The following is a 19765-nucleotide window of genomic DNA, read 5'->3' as shown; positions in this document are numbered from 1 at the left end:
AAAAGCATCCACAGTCTGTGGTACCCTCAGGTGGTCAGGGAGAGCATAAAACCCCAAGTTGGTCAACTTTGACATCCAACTTAGACCCGGTGATGGCGACTTTTTTTAATACTTTGTGAGGATAATGATGAACTATTCGTTTAAAGGGGGAAGATATAAACATCCCATTAGTCTTTATCCCAGTGAGAGCAGACATTGTACAGTAAGTGCTTGCTTTGTTATGTTGGTATATCTTGTTTAGCACTTAGCAATACTGCTACATGATTGACTCCGGTCACCACACAGTTTTGGTTCTACTCCATTCTTTGGTACCGTGGATCACAGTACACCGATTCATCGACTCAAGTCTGAGGTGGTCTTCTGGTGCTGGTCTACGTCTGATATCAATGGAAGAACTTTTAATGTTGCTTTGAACGATGTCATGTCGAAGGTGTCCAAGGTGTCACGTGGACTTCCCCAGGACTCTGTCCCGGGGCCTGTTTTCTTTCTAGTGGACCTGACGCTGCTTGGTCGGTTGATCCTTCGTTTCTTATCATTTCTATGCGGATGATAAAACTGTATCGCTCCTCCAATGACCCAGAGTTTCACTGTTTACCTGGGTCCTTGGAATGTGTGTCCTGGATCAAAAACTGGTTGTCCTTGAATTCCCTCCAGATGAATTTGAACAAAACGGAGGAGACTCTGATCATTAGTCGGGATAAAAAAGATCCTCCTGATCTAGAACTCCCTTGGTCTTCTTGGTGCATCTGTTAAAAGCAGCCTCAGAAACCTTGGGCTTTTGTCGGATCAGTCAAGGTCTTTGGAGGGTCCCGGTCGTCCACAGACCAAAAACTGTTTTTATCACCTGGGATATTTCTCTAAAGTGAGAACTTGTCCAAGTCCGATCTGGAAATGAACATCCACGCGTTCATCAGGTCTTGTAAGGACTATCGGGATTCTGGTTTCACTCGTTTCTACGATCAGGAGACTTCAGACTGCCAGACTTCAGACCAGCCCACATGAACCCCGTCCTATCCAGTCTTCATTGGCTTCCAGTCAAGTCTGGCATAGAGTTTAGGATTTCAGTCCCGACTCTCCGTGCGGTGCTGGTCTACGTCTGATATCAATGGAAGAACTTTTAATGTTACTTTTAACGATGTCATGTCAAAGGTGTCCAAGGTGTCACGTGGACTTCCCCAGGGCTCTGTACCAGGGCCTGTTTTCTTTCTAGTGGACCTGATGCCGCTTGGTCGGTTGATCCTTCGTTTCTTATCATTTCTATGTGGATGATAAAACCGTATCGCTCCACCAATGACCCAGAGTTTCACTGTTTACCTGAGTCCTTGGCATGTGTGTCCTGGATCAAAAACTGGTTGTCCTTGAATTCCCTCCAGATGAATTTGAACAAAACGGAGGAGACTCTGATCATTGGTCGGGATAAAAAAGATCCTAATGATCTAGAACTCCCTTGGTCTTCTAAGTGCATCTGTTAAAAGCAGCCTCAGAAACCTTGGGCTTGTGTCGGATCAGTCAAGGTCTTTGGAGAGTCCCGGTCGTCCACGGACCAAAAACTGTTTTTTATCACCTGGGACATTTCTCTAAAGTGAGAACTTGTCAAAGTCCGATCTGGAAATGAACATCCACGCGTTCATCAGGTCTTGTAAGGACTATTGGGATTCTGGTTTCACTCGTTTCTACGATCAGGAGACTTCAGACTGCCAGACTTCAGACCAGCCCACATGACCCCCGTCCTATCCAGTCTTCATTGGCTTCCAGTCAAGTCTGGCATAGAGTTTAGGATTTCAGTCCCGACTCTCCGTGCGGTGCTGGTCTACGTCTGATAAAAATGGAAGAACTTTTAATGTTGCTTTGAACGATGTCATGTCGAAGGTGTCCAAGGTGTCATGTGGACTTCCCCAGGACTCTGTCCCCTGTTTTCTTTCTAGTGGACCTGACGCTGCTTGGTCGGTTGATCCTTTGTTTCTTATCATTTCTATGCGAATGATAAAACCGTATCGCTCCTCCAATGACCCAGAGTTTCACTGTTTACCTGAGTCCTTGGCATGTGTGTCCTGGATCAAAAACTGGTTGTCCTTGAATTCCCTCCAGATGAATTTGAACAAAACGGAAGAGACTCTGATCATTGGTCGGGATAAAAAAGATCCTCCTGATTTAGAACTCCCTTGGTCTTCTTGGTGCATCTGTTAAAAGCAGCCTCAGAAACCTTGGGCTTGTGTCGGATCAGTCAAGGTCTTTGGAGGGTCCCGGTCGTCCACTGACCAAAAACAGTTTTTATCACCTGGGACATTTCTCTAAAGTGAGAACTTGTCAAAGTCCGATCTGGAAATTAACATTCACGTGTTCATCTGGTCTTGTAAGGACTATCGGGATTCTGGTTTCACTCGTTTCTACGATCAAGACACTTCAGACTGCCAGACTTCAGACCAGCCCACATGACCCCCGTACCATCCAGTCTTCATTGGCTTCCAGTCAAGTCTGGCACAGAGTTTAGGATTTCAGTCCCGACTCTCCGTGCGGTGCTGGTCTACGTCTGATATCAATGAAAGAACTTTTAATGTTGCTTTGAACGATGTCATGTCGAAGGTGTCCAAGGTGTCACGTGGACTTCCCCAGGACTCTGTCCCGGGGCCTGTTTTCTTTCTAGTGGACCTGATGCTGCTTGGTCGGTTGATCCTTCGTTTCTTATCATTTCTATGTGGATGATAAAACTGTATCGCTCCTCCAACGACCCAGAGTTTCACTGTTTACCTGAGTCCTTGGAATGTGTGTCCTGGATCAAAAACTGGTTGTCCAAAACGGTGGAGACTCTGATCATTGGTCGGGATAAAAAAGATCCTCCTGATCTAGAACTCCCTTGGTCTTCTTGGTGCATCTGTTAAAAGCAGCCTCAGAAACCTTGGGCTTGTGTCGGCTCAGTCAAGGTCTTTGGAGAGTTCCGGTCGTCCACTGACCATAAACAGTTTTTTATCACCTGGGACATTTCTCTAAAGTGAGAACTTGTCAAAGTCCGATCTGGAAATGAACATCCACGCGTTCGTCTGGTCTTGTAAGGACTATTGGGATTCTGGTTTCACTCGTTTCTACGATCAAGAGACTTCAGACTGCCAGACTTTGGAACAACCCACATGACCCGTCCTATCCAGTCTTCATTGGCTTCCAGTCAAGTCTGGCATAGAGTTTAGGACTTCAGTCCCGACTCTCCGTGCGGCGCCTGGTGGGGCTCCTCAGTACATCACTGATTTGTTGTGATCCTACTCTTCAGGGTTCAGCCTTCGGTCTCCAGGCCAGGGTCTCCTGAAGACCCCAAAATCTCATTTTAAAACCCGGAGACACCTGGCTGTCGCCCCCAGACTCTGGAATGACTTGCACCAGTCCCTCCGGGGGCTTGACGGTGTTGACTTTTAAAAAAAACAAAAACATTTGAAGACTTTGCTTTTCATAAACGCTTTTAGTTAATGGACTTAACTTTTTTAAATCCGTTTCTTAAATACTCTTTCTGATGTTGTTTTATTTCACCTACAATATGTTTTTGTACAGCACTTTGCAATTTGTATGTAGAAATAAAATGTACTTATTTAGTGCATCTTTTTCGCACACTGCTTCTAAGATTTATAGATCATCCTCCTTATGTTCAGGCTCAAAAACAGACGTTTCTGGATCATCATTTGTCCCAAAGGAGTCTTTGTTGTCTCTCATCTAGTCCGCCATGATTAGTAGTCTTGTCGTTGTTGTTGAAGGGAAACGCGAATGTTGTGATGCTTAAAATGATCAAAATATGTAAATATCACATGTTGTTATGAATGTGACGGATACTACATTACATAAAGACTTACAGTGTGTATATAAAACCTTGATGGATGCTTTTAAATGTTTTTATAGAGCCTTTTATAGGCGGAATAGAGTGACTCCTATTACCTCCATTGGTAGCTGACTTAGTGCATCTGTTTAGCACAAAGCTTCTAAAACTTGTAGATCATCCTCCATATATTCAGGCTCAAAAACAGACGTTTCTGGATCATCATTTGTCCCAAAGTAGTCTTTGTTGTCTCTCATCAAGTCTGCCATGATTAGTAGTCTTGTCATTGTTGTTGAAGGGAAACACGACCATTGTGATGCTTAAAATGATCAAAATATGTAAATATCACATGTTGTTATGAATGTGACAGATACTACATTACATAAATACTTACAGTGTGTATATAAAACCTTGATGGATGCTTTTAAATGTTTATATAGAGCCTTTTAGAGGCGGAATAGAGAGACTCCTATTACCTCCATTGGTAGCTGACTTAGTGCATCTGTTTAGCACAAAGCTTCTAAAACTTGTAGATCATCCTCCTTATATTCAGTCTCAAAAATAGAAGTTTCTGGAACATAATTTGTCCCAAAGTAGTCTTTGTTGTCTCTCATCAAGTCTGCCATGATTAGTAGTCTTGTCGTTGTTGTTGAAGGGAAACGCGAATGTTGTGATGCTTAAAATTATAAAAATATGTAAATATCACATGTTGTTATGAATGTGACAGATACTACATTACATAAATACTTACAGTGTGTATATAAAACCTTGATGGATGCTTTTAAATGTTTTTTAGAGCTTTTTAAAGGCGGAATAGAGCGACTCCTATTACCTCCATTGGTAGCTGACTTAGTGCATCTGTTTAGCACAAAGCTTCTAAAACTTGTCGATCATCCTCCTTATATTCAGTCTCAAAAATAGAAGTTTCTGGAACATAATTTGTCCCAAAGTAGTCTTTGTTGTCTCTCATCAAGTCTGCCATGATTAGTAGTGTTGTCGTTGTTGTTGAAGGGAAACGCGAACGTTGTGATGCTTAAAATGATCAAAATATGTAAATATCACATGTTGTTATGAATGTGACAGATACTACATTACATAAATACTTACAGTGTGTATATAAAACCTTGATGGATGCTTTTAAATGTTTATATAGAGCCTTTTAGAGGCGGAATAGAGAGACTCCTATTACCTCCATTGGTAGCTGACTTAGTGCATCTGTTTAGCACAAAGCTTCTAAAACTTGTCGATCATCCTCCTTATATTCAGTCTCAAAAATAGAAGTTTCTGGAACATAATTTGTCCCAAAGTAGTCTTTGTTGTCTCTCATCAAGTCTGCCATGATTAGTAGTGTTGTCGTTGTTGTTGAAGGGAAACGCGAACGTTGTGATGCTTAAAATGATCAAAATATGTAAATATCACATGTTGTTATGAATGTGACAGATACTACATTACATAAATACTTACAGTGTGTATATAAAACCTTGATGGATGCTTTTAAATGTTTTTTTAGAGCCTTTTAAAGGCGGAATAGAGCGACTCCTATTACCTACATCGGTAGCTGACTTAGTGCATCTGTTTAGCACAAAGCTTCTAAAACTTGTAGATCATCCTCCTTATATTCAGGCTCAAAAATAGAAGTTTCTGGATCATCATTTGTCCCAAAGTAAACTTTGGTGTCTCTCATCAAGTCTGCCATGATTAGTAGTCTTGTCATTGTTGTTGAAGGGAAAAGCGAATGTTGTGATGCTTAAAATGATCAAAATATGTAAATATCACATGTTGTTATGAATGTGACAGATACTACATTACATAAATACTTACAGTGTTATGTAAAACCTTGATGGATGCTTTTAAATGTTTTTATAGAGCCTTTTATATGCGGAATAGAGTGACTCCTATTACCTCCATTGGTAGCTGACTTAGTGCATCTGTTTAGCACAAAGCTTCTAAAACTTGTAGATCATCCTCCTTATATTCAGTTTCAAAATATAAGTTTCTAGAACATCATTTGTCCCAAAGTAAACTTTGGTGTCTGTCAGAAAGTCTGCCATGATTAGTAGTCTTGTCGTTGTTGTTGAAGGTAAACGCAAACGTTGTGATGCTTAAAATGATCAAAATATGTAAATATCACATGTTGTTATGAATGTGACAGATACTACATTACATAAATACTTACAGTGTGTATATAAAACCTTGATGGATGCTTTTAAATGTTTTTTAGAGCTTTTTAAAGGCGGAATAGAGCGACTCCTATTACCTCCATTGGTAGCTGAATTTTTCTAGCATTTATTCATGAGTTAGAATATATATAAAATAAGAAAAATAAAGAACTGTTAACGAGTGATCTAAATACTTGAATTACTTGTACGTACGTTACAACGTGGCACGCTACTTTTAAAGCGGTCATACATCAACAATATCGACGCAGGTAGTCACTTTTAACTCAAGAAAGCAACAAGCAGCACCACACTCCAAACAATCAAATAGAAGGAGGCAACATCACACAGCAAACAACACACGAGTACACACTACTAGTGCTACTAGCAGGGAATAACGAACAACAAAATCCATGACTGAAGTGACAAGCTTTTGTGGACAAGGAGACTACAGCTATGGAGCTTAGCAACAGGCGCCGCCTTTTAAAGGCACACACACACACACTCTGCTCTCATGAAACGTCCCAACTGTATATGCCAATATGCCAGATATATATATATATATATATATATATAAATATATATATATATATATATATATATATATATATATATATATATATATATATATATACATATATATATATATATATATATATATATATATATATATATATATATATATATATATATATATATATATATATATATATATATTTCCCTTCAACAAATAAAAAAATAAAAAATTAAAATAAAATATAATATATATATATATATATATATATATATATATATAAAAAAATTAAAAATGAAAATAAAATATATATATATATATATATATATATATATATATATATATATATATATATATATATATATATATATATATATATTATATTTTATTTTCATTTTTTATTTATTTATTTTTATTTATTTATTTTTTTTCTTGGGTAACGCAATACTTCCTTGCCCTGGTTATTAAATTACGTTTATTAAAGAGTATTTCCGTCAGTAATTCAATTACTTTTTAGACCAAGTAACAAAAAAAAAAAAAATTATTACTTTTTTTAAAGTAATTCTCTCCAAAACACTTCTTTCTCGGGTTGTTTCAAGCTAACCAGGCGGCTACGTTAGCAATTAGCATACCTGCTCCTGGCTCCCTGGCGTAACGTATGGCCTCATCCTCCAGTGATAATGATACTTCAGACACTAAGACATACAGTTTATTGTAACTCGGGGGAGCAGCTCCAACTTTGTATGGACCTATAAGTCAGACGTATTAGCGTACAGTACGTCGTGGCGGTGTACAGTACATGGTGGCGGCGTACAGTACATGGTGGCGGCGTACAGTACGTGGCTACGTGGCTTTTGGTCTTTGGTTGGCATTTAGTCTCATCATGATTCAGGCTCTCCACAGACGGAGAGGAACATGAGCAGCACAGCGCCTCGGTGTCTGCCTCTGCACTGTTGCCTTGGCAACTTTGGCAGACAGGATGTAACGTGCGTGTGTGTGTGTGTGTGTGTGTGTGTGTGTGTGTGTGTGTGTGTGTGTGTGTGTGTGTGTGTGTGTGTGTGTGTGTGTGTGTGTGTGTGTGTGTGTGTGAGTGTGTGTGTGTGACCTCTTGCTTTGTGTTGTCAGAGAAATGGCACAATCTGCGATATAAAAGCCAGGAGTGCACAATATAAGATTTTGCCTGTCCATCACCATGGAGACACTCATTTACTGCACGTTTGTGTTGTCTGGCTGCTACCTGTGGGTTTAGCCACCTTTTCAAACATGCAGGAGACTCTTTCAAACTTGTTCAGCGCATCTACAAGATATATTTAGGTATATGTGAAAAGAAAATGTCAGAATAATTGTATTTGATAATAATTGTATAATTGTATTTGAACCTGACAAAAACAAATGACAGTAATTAATTTAACCTCCTAAGACCCAGCGTCCTCTGAGGTGGACGTTCATGTTAAGTATGTAACTTTCTGAGAACAAACGTCCTCCAAAGTGGACATTTGTGTCAACCAGAGTGGACATTTGTGTTGAGTTTATAATCTCCAGAGACCCAGCGTCCTCTGAAGTGGACATTCATGTTAAGTATATAACTTCCTGAGAACAAACGTCCTCCAAAGTGGACATTTGTGTTGAGTTTATCATCTCCAGAGACCCAGCGTCCTCTGAAGTGGACATTTGTGTCAAGCAGAGTGGACATTTATGTTAAGTATACAACTTCCTGAGAACAAACGTCCTTCAAAGTAGACATTTGTGTCAATCAGAGTGGACATTTGTGTTGAGTTTATAATCTCCAGAGACCCAGCGTCCTCTGAAGTGGACATTCATGTTAAGTATATAACTTTCTGAGAACAAAAGTCCTCCAAAGTGGACATTTGTGTCAATCAGAGTGGACATTTGTGTTGAGTTTATAATCTCCAGAGACCCAGCGTCCTCTGAAGTGGACATTCATGTTAAGTATATAACTTCCTGAGAACAAACGTCCTCCAAAGTGGACATTTGTGTCAACCAGAGTGGACAGTTGTGTTGAGTTTATATTCTCTAGAGACCCAGCGTCCTCTGAAGTGGACATTCATGTTAAGTATATAACTTTATGAGAACAAACGTCCTCCAAAGTGGACATTTGTGTCAATCAGAGTGGACATTTATGTTGAGTTTATAATCTCCAGAGACCCAGCGTCCTCTGAAGTGGACATTTGTGTCAAGTAGAGTAGACATTTATGTTAAGTATATAACTTCCTGAGAACAAACGTCCTCCAAAGTGGACATTTGTGTCAACCAGAGTGGACATTTGTGTTGAGTTTATAATCTCCAGAGACCCAGCGTCCTCTGAAGTGGACATTCATGTTAAGTATATAACTTTCTGAGAACAAAAGTCCTCCAAAGTGGACATTTGTGTCAACCAGAGTGGACATTTGTGTTGAGTTTATAACCTCCCGAGACCCAGTGTCCTCTGAAGTGGACATTCATGTTAAGTATATAACTTCCTGAGAACAAACGTCCTCCAAAGTGGACATTTGTGTCAAGCAGAGTGGACATTTGTGTTGAGTTTATCATCTCCAGAGACCCAGCGTCCTCTGAAGTGGACATTCATGTTAAGTATGTAACTTTCTGAGAACAAACGTCCTCCAAAGTGGACATTTGTGTCAAGCAGAGTGGACATTTGTGTTGAGTTTATAATCTCCAGAGACCCAGCGTCCTCTGAAGTGGACATTCATGTTAAGTATGTAACTTTCTGAGAACAAACGTCCTCCAAAGTGGACATTTGTGTCAACCAGAGTGGACATTTGTGTTGAGTTTATCATCTCCAGAGACCCAGCGTCCTTTGAAGTGGACATTTGTGTCAAGCAGAGTGGACATTTGTGTTAAGTATATAACTTCCTGAGAACAAACGTCCTTCAAAATGGACATTTGTGTCAACCAGAGTGGACATTTGTGTTGAGTTTATAATCTCCAGAGACCCAACGTCCTCTGAAGTGGACATTCATGTTAAGTATATAACTTCCTGAGAACAAACGTCCTCCAAAGTGGACATTTGTGTCAACCAGAGTGGACATTTGTGTTGAGTTTATCGTCTCCAGAGACGCTGTGTCCTCTGAAGTGGACATTTGTGTCAATCAGAGTGGACATTTATGTTAAGTTTGTGACCTCCTAAGAATCAGCGTCCTCTCCAGTGGACATCTGTGTTAAGTGTGTAATCTTGTAAGAAACGGTGTCCTCTGCAGTGGTCATTTGTGTTAAGTTTATGTCCACTGCAGAGGACGCTGATTCTCAGTTAGGTTAAAAACTTCACACGTCCACACAAATGTCCACTTCGAAGGACGCTAGTTCGTAGGGGAATGTGTATCTAAACACAAATGTCCACTGGAAGCACGCTGTTTTTTCCAGAGGTTACGCACTTAACACAAATGTCCACTGCGGAGGACACGCTTTCTAGACCCAGCGTCCTCTGAAGTGGACATTTGTGTCAAGCAGAGTGGACATTCATGTTAAGTATGTAACTTTCTGAGAACAAACATCCTCCAAAGTGGACATTTGTGTCAATCAGAGTGGACATTTGTGTTGAGTTTATAATCTCCAGAGACCCAGCGTCCTCTGAAGTGGACATTCATGTTAAGTATATAACTTCCTGAGAACAAACGTCCTCCAAAGTGGACATTTGTGTTGAGTTTATAATCTCCAGAGACCCAGCGTCCTTTGAAGTGGACATTCATGTTAAGTATATAACTTCCTGAGAACAAACGTCCTCCAAAGTGGACATTTGTGTTGAGTTTATAATCTCCAGAGACCCAGCGTCCTCTGAAGTGGACATTCATGTTAAGTATATAACTTCCTGAGAACAAACGTCCTCCAAAGTGGACATTTGTGTTGAGTTTATAATCTCCAGAGACCCAGCGTCCTTTGAAGTGGACATTTGTGTCAAGCAGAGTGGACATTTGTGTTAAGTATATAACTTTCTGAGAACAAAAGTCCTCCAAAATGGACATTTGTGTCAACCAGAGTGGACATTTATGTTGAGTTTATAATCTCCAGAGACCCAGCGTCCTCTGAAGTGGACATTCATGTTAAGTATATAACTTCCTGAGAACAAACGTCCTCCAAAGTGGACATTTGTGTCAATCAGAGTGGACATTTGTGTTGAGTTTATAATCTCCAGAGACCCAGCGTCCTTTGAAGTGGACATTTGTGTCAAGCAGAGTGGACATTTGTGTTAAGTATATAACTTCCTGAGAACAAAAGTCCTCCAAAATGGACATTTGTGTCAACCAGAGTGGACATTTATGTTGAGTTTATAATCTCCAGAGACCCAGCGTCCTCTGAAGTGGACATTCGTGTTAAGTATATAACTTCCTGAGAACAAACGTCCTCCAAAGTGGACATTTGTGTCAACCAGAGTGGACATTTGTGTTGAGTTTATCATCTCCAGAGACCCAGCGTCCTCTGAAGTGGACATTCATGTTAAGTATGTAACTTTCTGAGAACAAACGTCCTCCAAAGTGGACATTTGTGTCAAGCAGAGTGGACATTTGTGTTGAGTTTATAATCTCCAGAGACCCAGCGTCCTCTGAAGTGGACATTAGTGTCAAGCAGAGTAGACATTTATGTTAAGTAGGTAACTTTCTGAGAACAAACGTCCTCCAAAGTGGACATTTGTGTTGAGTTTATAATCTCCAGAGACCCAGCGTCCTCTGAAGTGGACATTCATGTTAAGTATGTAACTTTCTGAGAACAAACGTCCTCCAAAGTGGACATTTGTGTCAACCAGAGTGGACATTTGTGTTGAGTTTATCATCTCCAGAGACCCAGCGTCCACTGAAGTGGACATTTGTGTCAAGCAGAGTGGACATTTATGTTGAGTTTATAATGAACTTCACACAGATGTCCACTCTGCTTGACACAAATGTCCACTTCAGAGGTTGCTGGGTCTAGAAAGCGTGTCCTCCGCAGTGGACATTTGTGTCTAGCAGAGTGGACGTGTGAAGTTTTTAACCTAACTGAGAATCAGCGTCCTCTGCAGTGGACATAAACTTAACACAAATGACCACTGCAGAGGACACCGTTTCTTACAAGATTACACACTTAACACAAATGTCCACTGGAGAGGACGCTGATTCTTAGGAGATTATAAACTCAACACATATGTCCACTCTGGTTGACACAAATGTCCACTTTGGAGGACTTTTGTTCTCGGGAAGTTATATACTTAACATGAATGTCCACTTTGAAGGACGCTGGGTCTCTGGAGATTATAAACTCAACACAAATGTCCACTTTGGAGGACGTTTCTTCTCAGAAAGTTATATACTTAACATGAATGTCCACTCTGCTTGACACAAATGTCCACTTCAGAGGACGCTGGGTCTCTGGAGATTATAAACTCAACACAAATGTCCACTTTGGAGGACGTTTGTTCTCAGAAAGTTATATACTTAACATGAATGTCCACTTCAGAGGACGCTGGGTCTCTGGAGATGATAAACTCAACACAAATGTCCACTTTGGAGGACGTTTGTTCTCAGGAAGTTATATACTTAACACAACTGTCCACTCTGGTTGACACAAATGTCCACTTTGGAGGACGTCTGTTCTCAGAAAGTTATATACTTAACATGAATGTCCACTTCAGAGGACGCTGGGTCTCTGGAGATGATAAACTCAACACAAATGTCCACTTTGGAGGACGTTTGTTCTCAGAAAGTTACATACTTAACATGAATGTCCACTTCAGAGGACGCTGGGTCTCTGGAGATTATAAACTCAACACAAATGTCCACTCTGCTTGACACAAATGTCCACTTTGGAGGACGTTTGTTCTCAGAAGGTTATATACTTAACATAAATGTCTACTCTGCTTGACACAAATGTCCACTTTAGAGGACGCTGGGTCTCTGGAGATGATAAACTCAACACAAATGTCCACTTTGGAGGACGTTTGTTCTCAGAAAGTTACATACTTAACATGAATGTCCACTTCAGAGGACGCTGGGTCTCTGGAGATGATAAACTCAACACAAATGTCCACTTTGGAGGACGTTTGTTCTCAGGAAGTTATATACTTAACACAACTGTCCACTCTGGTTGACACAAATGTCCACTTTGGAGGACGTCTGTTCTCAGAAAGTTATATACTTAACATGAATGTCCACTTCAGAGGACGCTGGGTCTCTAGAGATTATAAACTCAACACAAATGTCCACTCTGATTGACACAAATGTCCACTTTGGAGGACTTTTGTTCTCGGGAAGTTATATACTTAACATGAATGTCCACTTCAGAGGACGCTGGGTCTCTGGAGAATATAAACTCAACACAAATGTCCACTTTGGAGGACGTTTGTTCTCAGAAAGTTACATACTTAACATGAATGTCCACTTCAGAGGACGCTGGGTCTCTGGAAATTATAAACTCACCACAACTGTCCACTCTGATTGACACAAATGTCCACTTTGGAGGACGTTTGTTCTCAGGAAGTTATATACTTAACATGAATGTCCACTTCAGAGGACGCTGGGTCTCTGGAGATTATAAACTCAACACAAATGTCCACTTTGGAGGACGTTTGTTCTCAGGAAGTTATATACTTAACATGAATGTCCACTTCAGAGGACGCTGGGTCTCTGGAAATTATAAACTCACCACAACTGTCCACTCTGATTGACACAAATGTCCACTTTGGAGGACGTTTGTTCTCAGGAAGTTATATACTTAACATGAATGTCCACTTCAGAGGACGCTGGGTCTCTGGAGATTATAAACTCAACACAAATGTCCACTTTGGAGGACGTTTGTTCTCAGGAAGTTATATACTTAACATGAATGTCCACTTCAGAGGACGCTGGGTCTCTGGAAATTATAAACTCACCACAACTGTCCACTCTGATTGACACAAATGTCCACTTTGGAGGACGTTTGTTCTCAGGAAGTTATATACTTAACATGAATGTCCACTTCAGAGGACGCTGGGTCTCTGGAGATTATAAACTCAACACAAATGTCCACTCTGATTGACACAAATGTCCACTTTGGAGGACTTTTGTTCTCGGGAAGTTATATACTTAACATGAATGTCCACTTCAGAGGACGCTGGGTCTCTGGAGAATATAAACTCAACACAAATGTCCACTTTGGAGGACGTTTGTTCTCAGAAAGTTACATACTTAACATGAATGTCCACTTCAGAGGACGCTGGGTCTCTGGAAATTATAAACTCACCACAACTGTCCACTCTGATTGACACAAATGTCCACTTTGGAGGACGTTTGTTCTCAGGAAGTTACATACTTAACATGAATGTCCACTTCAGAGGACGCTGGGTCTCTGGAGATTATAAACTCAACACAAATGTCCACTCTGGTTGACACAAATGTCCATTTTGGAGGACGTTTGTTCTCAGGAAGTTATACCCTTAACACAACTGTCCACTTTGTTTGACACAAATGTCCACTTCAGAGGACGTTTGTTGTCAAGAAGTTATATACTTAACATGAATGTCCACTTCAGAGGACGCTGGGTCTTAGGAGGTGAAGGAAATATTAAATGATACCAAAATGCATATATTGAGCGAATTAATTTTAGCAAAGTCGACAAAGTATCGACATTTGCGAGCATTTCTTTAAAAAAAAACAAAAAACTTTTCACTTTGTCAATATGGGGAATTGTGTGTGGAATTTTGAGAATAAAAATGAATTTATTCCATTTAGGGAAAAAAAAGGCACTAAACGTGGAAAAAATGAAGAACTTTCCGGAGATTCATATTTGTCTGACACATGAAACGTGACCAATTGCAGGGGGTGCGCCATCCACTTTGGCCGCCAGGTGGCAGTAGAGTGTTGAATGTCTTGTTTTGTGGTGAATCCAACTTTGACCACAATTGTAAGTTGCTATGTGGAGTGGTGCTTTCCATCATTTTCAGCAGACTGCATTACAAAAATGATTAAACAGGAATGGGGCCATATGAATCCCCTTCCCTACTGTATGCGACTATTTTGAATTGACCCCTCCCTGACCACCTGAGGGCACCACAGACTTTGGCTGTTCTAGTTTTTGATTTTATTTAGTTTTTTTTAATCTTTTTATTTAATTTTTTTAAATACACTGTAGCACTTTGAGGTTGTTTACTCAATGTAAAGTGCTTTTTACAAATAAAATATATTATTATTATTATTATTATTTAAATACACACGTGATCTTTTTGACAGGTAATATCAAAAGGTGAGCAGTCACGCCTCCACCCGCAAGCACACACACACACACACACACACACACACACACGTATCTCACCTATGTACAAGGAGGAGTCCTTCCTGTGGACGTGGTCGTCGATGTAGGACACCCCCAGGGGTTGGACAGGCGTGGCCCCGATGCCCAGCAGGACCTGGGCCCCGATCAGCAGCAGGTACATCATGTTGGTGCTGGCGCGGTCGCCGCATTTATACGCCGAGTCTTTGTTGTCCGAGCGGGTGCTGTTGGAGCACACGTCCCGGCCGTCCTCGGCGTGCCACGAGTCCCCGGCCTCGTACTCGTACTGGTGGGTCAAGAACTCGGGCAGAGCCGACAGCAGCGCCCCCAGCGCCATGACGATGCCGCCGCAGCCGATCAAGCGCGGCCGGTGGGCCTTGGCGCCGAAGTAGCTGACGAAGAGGATGAGGGCCAGGTTGCCGATCTCGAAGCTGCTGGCGATCACGCCCACGTCGGCGCTCTGCAGGTTGAAGCGTCTCTCCAGGGTGGTCAGGACGCTCACCTGGCGGGGGGACAAAGTCCACGGGACAGACCGTGAAAAGTCAGGAGTGCACAGCGGACCGGGACACGTTAAAACTTGGCGCAGCGTTACGTCTAATGATGCCGACAATCACACAGAGTCAAAATTGGTGAACAAAAGCCGAGTGGTTCAAAATTCAGGGTAGAAAAATTTGGTGCATTAAAATTAATTGTGTAAAAATTCAATATTTTTGAATTTTGAAATTTGAATTTTGAAATTTGAAATTTGAAATTTGAATTTTGAAATTTGAATTTTGTAATTTAAATTTTGAAATTCAGCGTGTAAAAATCAGTGTATACAATTTTTGTGTGAATAAAATTTTAAAAAGAAAAAAAAGGATGCATGACAATTAATTGTGTCAATATCATTTTTTATGAGTTTTAAAATTCAGCGAGCCGAATTTTGAAATTTGAAATTTGAATTTTGAAATTTGAAATTTGAATTTTGTCATTTAAATTTTGAAATTCAGCGTGTAAAAATCAGTGTGTACAATTTTTGTGTAAATAAAATTTTAAAAAGAAAAAAAAGGATGCATGACAATTAATTGTGTCAATATCATTTTTTATTAGTTTTAAAATTCAGCGAGCCGAATTTTGAAATTTGAAATTTGAATTTTGAATTTTGTAATTTAAATTTTGAAATTCAGCGTGTAAAAATCAGTGTATACAATTTTTGTGTAAATAAAATTCTAAAAAGAAAAAAAAGGATGCATGACAATTAATTGTGTCAATATCATTTTTTATGAGTTTTAAAATTCAGCGAGCCGAATTTTGAAATTTGAATTTTGAAATTTGAAATTTGAATTTTGTAATTTAAATTTTGAAATTCAGCATGTAAAAATCAGTGTGTACAATTTTTGTGTAAATAAAATTTTAAAAAGAAAAAAAGGATGCATGACAATTAATTGTGTCAATATCATTTTTTTATGAGTTTTAAAATTCAGCGAGCCGAATTTTGAAATTTGAATTTTGAAATTTGAAATTTGAATTTTGTAATTTAAATTTTGAAATTCAGCGTGTAAAAATCAGTGTATACAATTTTTGTGTAAATAAAATTTTAAAAAGAAAAAAAAGGATGCATGACAATTAATTGTGTCAATATCATTTTTTATGAGTTTTAAAATTCAGCGAGCCGAATTTTGAAATTTGAATTTTGAAATTTGAAATTTGAAATTTGAATTTTGTAATTTGAATTTTGAAATTCAGCGTGTAAAAATCAGTGTATACAATTTTTGTGTAAATAACATTTTAAAAAGAAAAAAAGGATGCATGACAATTAATTGTGTCAATATCATTTTTTATGAGTTTTAAAATTCAGCGAGCCGAATTTTGAAATTTGAATTTTGAAATTTGAAATTTGAATTTTGTCATTTAAATTTTGAAATTCAGCGTGTAAAAATCAGTGTGTACTATTTTTGTGTAAATAAAATTTTAAAAAGAAAAAAAAGGATGCATGACAATTAATTGTGTCAATATCATTTGTTACGAGTTTTAAAATTCAGCGAGCCGAATTTAGAAATTTGAATTTTCAAATTTGAAATTTGAATTTTGTAATTTGAATTTTGAAATTCAGCATGTAAAAATCAGTGTATACAATTTTTGTGTAAATAAAATTTTAAAAAGAAAAAAAAGGATGCATGACAATTAATTGTGTCAATATCATTTTTTATGAGTTTTAAAATTCAGCGAGCCGAATTTTGAAATTTGAATTTTCAAATTTGAAATTTGAATTTTGTAATTTAAATTTTGAAATTCAGCATGTAAAAATCAGTGTATACAATTTTTGTGTAAATAAAATTTTAAAAAGAAAAAAAAGGATGCATGACAATTAATTGTGTCAATATCATTTTTTATGAGTTTTAAAATTCAGCGAGCCGAATTTTGAAATTTGAATTTTCAAATTTGAAATTTGAATTTTGTAATTTAAATTTTGAAATTCAGCGTGTAAAGATCAGTGTATACAATTTTTGTGTAAATAACATTTTAAAAAGAAAAAAAAGGATGCATGACAATTAATTGTGTCAATATCATTTTTTATGAGTTTTAAAATTCAGCGAGCCGAATTTTGAAATTTGAATTTTGAAATTTGAAATTTGAAATTTGAAATTTGAAATTTGAATTTTGTAATTTAAATTTTGAAATTCAGCATGTAAAAATCAGTGTGTACAATTTTTGTGTAAATAAAATTTTAAAAAGAAAAAAAAGGATGCATGACAATTAATTGTGTCAATATCATTTTTTATTAGTTTTAAAATTCAGCGAGCTGAATTTAGAAATTAGAATTTTCAAATTTGAAATTTGAATTTTGTAATTTAAATTTTGAAATTCAGCGTGTAAAAATCAGTGTATACAATTTTTGTGTAAATAAAATTTTAAAAAGAAAAAAAAGGATGCATGACAATTAATTGTGTCAATATCATTTTTTATGAGTTTTAAAATTCAGCGAGCCGAATTTTGAAATTTGAATTTTGAAATTTGAAATTTGAATTTTGTAATTTAAATTTTGAAATTCAGCATGTAAAAATCAGTGTATACAATTTTTGTGTAAATAAAATTTTAAAAAGAAAAAAAAGGATGCATGACAATTAATTGTGTCAATATCATTTTTTATGAGTTTTAAAATTCAGCGAGCCGAATTTTGAAATTTGAATTTTGAAATTTGAAATTTGAAATTTGAAATTTGAATTTTGTAATTTAAATTTTGAAATTCAGCGTGTAAAAATCAGTGTATACGATTTTTGTGTAAATAAAATTTTAAAAAGAAAAAAAAGGATGCATGACAATTAATTGTGTCAATATCATTTTTTATGAGTTTTAAAATTCAGCGAGCCGAATTTTGAAATTTGAATTTTGAATTTTGTAATTTAAATTTTGAAATTCAGCATGTAAAAATCAGTGTATACAATTTTTGTGTAAATAAAATTTTAAAAAGGAAAAAAAAGGATGCATGACAATTAATTGTGTCAATATCATTTTTTTATGAGTTTTAAAATTCAGCGAGCCGAATTTTGAAATTTGAATTTTGAAATTTGAAATTTGAATTTTGTAATTTAAAATTTGAAATTCAGCATGTAAAAATCAGTGTATACAATTTTTGTGTAAATAAAATTTTAAAAAGAAAAAAAAGGATGCATGACAATTAATTGTGTCAATATCATTTTTTGTGAGTTTTAAAATTCAGCGAGCCGAATTTTGAAATTAGAATTTTGAAATTTGAAATTTGAAATTTGAATTTTGTAATTTGAATTTTGAAATTCAGCGTGTAAAAATCAGTGTATACAATTTTTGTGTAAATAAAATTTTAAAAAGAAAAAAAAGGATGCATGACAATTAATTGTGTCAATATCATTTTTTATGAGTTTTAAAATTCAGCGAGCCGAATTTTGAAATTTGAATTTTGAAATTTGAATTTTGAAATTTGAATTTTGAAATTTGAATTTTGAAATTTGAAATTTTAATTTTGTAATTTAAATTTTGAAATTCAGCATGTAAAAATCAGTGTATACAATTTTTGTGTAAATAAAATTTTAAAAAGAAAAAAAAGGATGCATGACAATTAATTGTGTCAATATCATTTTTTATGAGTTTTAAAATTCAGCGAGCCGAATTTTGAAATTTGAATTTTCAAATTTGAAATTTGAATTTTGTAATTTAAATTTTGAAATTCAGCATGTAAAAATCAGTGTATACAATTTTTGTGTAAATAAAATTTTAAAAAGAAAAAAAAGGATGCATGACAATTAATTGTGTCAATATCATTTTTTATGAGTTTTAAAATTCAGCGAGCCGAATTTTGAAATTTGAATTTTCAAATTTGAAATTTGAATTTTGTAATTTAAATTTTGAAATTCAGCGTGTAAAGATCAGTGTATACAATTTTTGTGTAAATAACATTTTAAAAAGAAAAAAAAGGATGCATGACAATTAATTGTGTCAATATCATTTTTTATGAGTTTTAAAATTCAGCGAGCCGAATTTTGAAATTTGAATTTTGAAATTTGAAATTTGAAATTTGAAATTTGAAATTTGAATTTTGTAATTTAAATTTTGAAATTCAGCGTGTAAAAATCAGTGTATACAATTTTTGTGTAAATAAAATTTTAAAAAGAAAAAAAAGGATGCATGACAATTAATTGTGTCAATATCATTTTTTATGAGTTTTAAAATTCAGCGAGCCGAATTTTGAAATTTGAATTTTGAAATTTGAAATTTGAAATTTGAATTTTGTAATTTAAATTTTGAAATTCAGCATGTAAAAATCAGTGTATACAATTTTTGTGTAAAAAAAATTTTAAAAAGAAAAAAAATGATGCATGACAATTAATTGTGTCAATATAATTTTTTATGAGTTTTAAAATTCAGCGAGCCGAATTTTGAAATTTGAATTTTGAAATTTGAAATTTGAAATTTGAATTTTGTAATTTAAATTTTGAAATTCAGCGTGTAAAAATCAGTGTATACAATTTTTGTGTAAATAAAATTTTAAAAAGAAAAAAAAGGATGCATGACAATTAATTGTGTCAATATCATTTTTTATGAGTTTTAAAA

At 36.5% G+C, this 19765-nt stretch overlaps 1 protein-coding gene across 1 annotated transcript in view; it reads right to left on the bottom strand.

The window, feature by feature from the left end:
* Window positions 1–19765, bottom strand: part of LOC133608401 (solute carrier organic anion transporter family member 3A1-like) — an 86971-nt gene that overhangs the window by 50332 nt on the left and 16874 nt on the right. The window contains exon 2 of the mRNA XM_061963609.2: window positions 14741–15200. Within this exon, the coding sequence (XP_061819593.1) occupies window positions 14741–15200 (460 nt within the window). The remainder of the gene's footprint in view (window positions 1–14740; window positions 15201–19765) is intronic.

Source organism: Nerophis lumbriciformis, linkage group LG06, assembly GCF_033978685.3.
Source record: "Nerophis lumbriciformis linkage group LG06, RoL_Nlum_v2.1, whole genome shotgun sequence".
Classification (NCBI taxonomy): Eukaryota; Metazoa; Chordata; class Actinopteri; order Syngnathiformes; family Syngnathidae; genus Nerophis; species Nerophis lumbriciformis.
Note: the sequence above shows the minus strand (reverse complement) of the source record. Positions and strands in the feature narration are given on the sequence as shown.